The sequence below is a fragment of the Pelodiscus sinensis genome, chromosome 1 (genome assembly GCF_052426305.1).
Source record: "Pelodiscus sinensis isolate ZL-2025 chromosome 1, ASM5242630v1, whole genome shotgun sequence".
Classification (NCBI taxonomy): Eukaryota; Metazoa; Chordata; order Testudines; family Trionychidae; genus Pelodiscus; species Pelodiscus sinensis.
In genome coordinates, this window is record NC_143052.1 from 193,268,949 (window position 1) to 193,274,412 (window position 5,464).

Genomic DNA, 5,464 nt, shown 5'->3' on the forward strand with positions numbered 1-5,464 from the left:
TTAGCCAGAGACCTCGCCGACCTGGTTTTCCCAGCAGGGTCCACACTGGTCCAATATGTAGATGACCTACTCCTCTGTTCCCCTTCATTATCTGCCTCAGAAACTGACTCTTTACTGCTTCTCACTTCCCTAGCAAACAAAGGCCACAAGGCTTCTCGCTCTAAGCTACAGCTCTGCCAAGTCTCTGTCACATACCTTGGCTTTCTTCTCTCCCAGGGTTCCCGTACACTTTCTCCCACCCGCATCCAAGCCATCCTTAGCTTTCCCCGACCTCGCTCCCCACGCCAAGTCAGAAAATTTTTGGGCATGGCGGGTTTTTGTAGACAATGGGTTGCCCAATATTCTTCTCTCGCTAAACCGCTCCAAGAACTCACTCGGTTCTCTGTACCTGACCCTATGCCATGGCCCCCAGAGGCCGAATCTGCTTTTATTTCTCTCAAACAGAGTTTGGCTTCTGCCCCCGCCTTAGGGTTACCTGACTATTGTAAGCCCTTTACCCTTTTCTGCCACGAGCAATCTGGGTGTGCACTTGGGGTTCTTACTCAGGAGCATGGTGGCAAAAATCGTCCAGTAGCTTATTTCTCTGCCACCTTGGATCCTGTTGCCCAAGGTCTACCCCCCTGTCTGCGTGCTGTGGCTGCCACAGCACGCCTGATTGAAATGTCTGAGTCCCTTGTCCTCCGCTCTCCTGTTTCTCTCGTGGTCCCTCACTCTGTAGAAACTCTCCTGCTACAACGTAATACAGCTCACCTTTCCTCTGCCCGCCTCACTAGGTACGAACTTTTACTGCTTTCGGCTTCGCATATCACCATAAAGCGCTGTTCTCAGCTGAACCCTGCCACTCTCCTTCCTCTGTCTAATGACGGTGAACCCCACGACTGCCTTGCAACTGTCTCTGCTGTCACCGTCCCGCGCCCCGACCTTTCTGATGTCCCTGTCTCTAACTCCGACCTTGTGTTATTCACTGACGGTTCCTGCTTTAGAGATAGCCAAGGTCGTCTCCTTGCAGGATACGCTGTGGTATCACTCTCTGAAACCCTAGAAGCTGCGCCTTTACCTTCTGTGACCTCAGCACAAGTTGCGGAACTAGTTGCCCTAACCCGCGCTTGCTTTCTGGCTGAGGGACGCTCCGCCACCATTTATACTGATTCTTGATATGCTTTTGGGGTTGTACATGACTTTGGCACCCTCTGGCAAGCTCGGGGTTTCCTTACCTCTGCTGGTACCCCTATCAAGAATGGCCCCTACATTTCTGCTCTCCTGTATGCAGTTTTACTCCCATCTGCCTTAGCTATTGTTAAGTGCCCGGGCCACTCCACAGCAGATACTGATGTTGCTAAGGGTAATGCATTTGCTGATGCAGCTGCTAAACATGCTGCTGCCATAGAACCTTCCCCAGATGCATTTCTTGGCTCCCTTTCTGTACCATCCCTTTCTGAACTTACCCTGCTCCAAGACTCAGCCCCAGAAACAGAAAAAGACTCCTAGGTCACCCAGGGTTGCTCTCTACACCCTGATTCCCTTTGGCGCTCGCCTAGTGGTGCCTTTGTGGCCCCCTTCTCGCTCTACCCAGCTTTGGCCGCCCTGCTACACGGCGTTTCGCATGTCGGAAAGGAGGGTATGATCTCTGCTGTAACTAAGGCAGGATGGTGGGCCCCCCATTTCAGCTCTTTTGCAGCTCGCCACTGTGCCGCCTGTACCACTTGCCAAAGCTACAATGTTGGCGAACCTGTAAAGGTAGCTCAAGGGTTCCGAGGCCTGCCCCAGGCACCGTTCTTGCATTGGCAGCTTGATTTTGTACAAATGCCTAAGTGTCAACGCTATGAATTCATTCTGGTTATGGTATGCTTATTTTCGGGCTGGATTGAAGCCTTTCCTTGTCGCAAAGCTGATTCACTGTCTGTTGCCAAATGTTTGTTAAATCATATTATGCCTGCCAAAGGAATTCCTGCCACTTTGTCCAGTGACCGGGGTACACATTTTACTGGACAACTTGTTCAGCACCTGGATCGTGTATTACATGTCACGCACTTGCTGCACTGTCCCTACCACCCACAGAGCGCAGGTGCAGTTGAAAGACGAAATGGCATGCTAAAAAATAAGCTTGCAAAAATTTGTGACTCTACAGGGTTAAGCTGGCCAGCAGCCTTACCATTGGCCCTTATGGAAATTCGATCCACCCCATCCCAGAGACATAAATTAAGTCCTTTTGAAATTGTTATGGGGCGCCCTATGCGAACAATGGCTACCATTACTCCAGTCTCAGACTTGAACTTGACTCACAGTATACTCCTTCAGTACTGCAAGGGACTAATGCAAGCTGTAAGTCACTTCCATTCACAGGTTCGAGCCGCCTGGCCAACCGAACCCACCTCTGACGCCTGCCACACCCTCGAGACAGGTGATTGGGTTTACATACGACACCACCAACGAAAACACGCCTTGGAACCCCGGTGGAAGGGTCCACATCAGGTGCTGCTCACTACCCAGACGGCTGTTAAGCTATCCGGCATAGCAACATGGATACATGCTTCTCAGTGTAAGAAGGCACCACCCCCAGCAGACCAGCCATCGCCTCAGGACCACGCAGAGTCAATTTTGACTCCAGAAGAAGACGTAGAGGAACAGCCTGCAATACCTTACAACCTACGTTCACGTAAGGATTGCCTGAAGCAGACGACAACCAAAAGCAAGGCCCAAGAAGAAGCAGCAGTGAGCCTAGCGCCTGCTGCCTGGCGGACATAAAACCGTGACTGCGGTTCCCTCAGCTGAGGTTGTCAGAACCAAAAAGGGTCTTGCCTCCAGCATGTGCCTCTGGTGGGGCCTGTTCCTCGGCTACTGGTGTCTTAAGGTCTGGGGAATCCACAATGACAATGACAATTCTTTTATCCACCAGCAAGTATGGATCGCTCAGACCCTTAATATGGGCTGGGATGTGGGTCTGCAGCCACATCCCAGCCCACTCACAAGCTGGTGTTCCTGTCTTGGCAATCCCACTTAATTCCCCAGGCCTCACCGGAGGACCTCATCCGTTTAACAAGACATGGAACAGTAATGACACTTGGGAAGCAGTAGGAATAAATGTATCTAAATGGATAAGCGTGGTGGAGGGAAAAGGTCACTGGTGTTGGGTGTGTAATGGGACGGGGCTGAATCTGGGGAGGAGCAGTTGTCTTCAGCATATTGTAACCAATGGTGTATGGGATTATTCAAACAAGATTGAAAAATGGAGGACCGGGTATGGGGATATGAATTTTTTCTCAACCTGGGATCAAACAGGGAAATCACTCTCCTGCTCCCGCTACAGCCACCCTAGTGAGAACAGTACAATCTTTCAATGCCATGCAAATAACACCACTCCCCGTAAGGAGAATCACCGTGTGCCCTTCGGGGGATATTACTCCTCCTTTGTAGACACCTATATGGCAAAGGGGTGCAACCGACCCTTCCCGGCTTTGATAGGGCATCATTGGGTCTGTGGGACAAAGGCCTATACCACATTACCAGTTAACTGGTCAGGTATCTGTTATCCCGCCCAACTCTTCCCACAATTCCGAGTGTTAGAGTCCTTCCCACGAGAACGCCTCCGTAATTTTAGGCGAAAAAGAAGGGACCTGTCGGATGCCCAATGGTATGTGAATCACATAAGCCCTTTAACTTGGGAAGAGGCTATTGGTGGTTCCTTTATCCCACTTGGGGGAGTAATACATCATGCAAAAAGGCTTCTGAGGTTACAAGCAGTAGTTGAAATCATGGCAAATGAAACTGGAGAAAGTTTAAGGGCCCTGGCCAAAGAAACGGGAGCGATCAGACAAGTGGTCCTCCAAAACCGTCAGGCATTGGATATAGTGCTGGCAGCAAAAGGAGGCACCTGTGCTCTCATTGGCAAAGAATGTTGTGTATATATACCAGACAACACCAATGATGTAATAGATCGCGCTAACTACTTAGAGAAGATTGCATATCTTCCTCACGAAGAGCCAAGTTCCCTGTGGAAATGGCTGAGTAACTTGTTCAATTTCTCTGGCATAGGAAACTGGTTGTTTCAGGGAGCCCTGACTATCCTATTTGGGATCTTAATGATTTTTGTATGTTTTCAGTTAATCTCCTGTTGTATCCAAAACTGTGCAAAACATATCACACAGCTAGCTACCCCTCACCAGAGTGCTAATCTGATGATTTTAAATATCACTGATGAACAGAGAGACAAAGAACGGTTAATGCAAGGAACCCAGTAATTGTTGGTCATAGGCGAAGCTTGACCAAAAGGAGGGATTGTGAAAGTAGAAAGAATTATACTGTAAGAAAAAGATGAATTGTGCTGTAATAACTGAATAAGTTGAAGGAATTCTGTTTGTCTTTTTAAGAGAAAGAAGAAAAGTATGTTAATGTTGATTGTAGGTATGCAGATCAAGGTGCTAGCCAATTTGGGCCTGAGTTTAACAGGAAAAGGAACATTAAGTGTTAGACAGGAAACAATTCCAGATAATCAGGGAGATATAGCCAGGAGATTGCTGTGTGCTTAATATTGAAATGAAGATACTTAACCACACTAATAATGTGAAGTTTTGCCACACCCTTTGATCTTGTTAACTTGGCCTTTTGACTGTATAAAATCCAGGGGTTTGAACCTTGTATGGTACTCACATTTCCTCCATGCATTCTAGCAAAGCTTTGCAGAATAAACAGAGCAGTCTGCCAAATCTGTGAGTCCTGTCTGACTTTGACACAATGAATAGTCTAGTAGCACTTGAAAGACTAATACAACATGTAGATGGTATCATGAGCTTCTGTGGGCATCACATACTGTTATGCTCAGGAAAGCTCATGATACTATCTACATGTTTTGTTAGACTTTAAGGTGCTACTAGACTATTCGTTGTTTTTTAAGTTTTTTAACTCGGCTACCCCTCTGAAGCTAAGGGATTTTAATCCGGCATTACTGCAAATCTCAATGCAATTTCAGCTAGCAGTTTGCTAATGATGTTTCCTTAATTTGATGAAGAAGTGCAGTGTCCCTGACATTTCAGTTCATGCCTTCTCAAACTAGTTCTTCTCTCACTGAGCTAATTAAATTAACATACAGTATTAAAGAGTGCTAAGTGCCTGCTTCCCCTGCTGTGCTCCCTCCCTCATTAGAAGTTAGAGAGCCTACATGCTTTTCAGTTTCTATCAAGATAATTTGCCCATTTCTCCTGGGGAACCCCTCCCCCGCAGGAATTAGAAAACAAGACATTTGTGGCAGAAAACCTTTTATTCAACTCTTCATACAAAGAGAATGTGCATTAGAATGTGCATTTTAAAATGTTATGCATCCATTAAACTTAGTCCTGTGGAGAAGTGTATGGAGGTTCCCCCCTCAACTTGCAAGTGTAGGTACATACAGAAAAAATATATGGTTTGTAAATGAGTTTTCTAAAGGATGCAAAAGAATACTAGAAAAAGGAAGGAAATGCTCCTACAA

The 5,464-nt window shown here is 47.1% G+C and overlaps 1 protein-coding gene across 1 annotated transcript; it reads left to right on the top strand.

Annotated features, from left to right (window-relative positions):
* The first annotated feature begins 641 nt into the window (after positions 1-641).
* Positions 642-4,761, top strand: LOC149525684 (uncharacterized). The gene is given in 2 exon segments (XM_089774047.1): positions 642-2,926; positions 2,928-4,761. Coding segments are annotated over 2 exon segments (1,431 nt in total). The 5' UTR covers positions 642-2,806; the 3' UTR covers positions 4,239-4,761.
* The last annotated feature ends 703 nt before the right edge of the window (positions 4,762-5,464 follow it).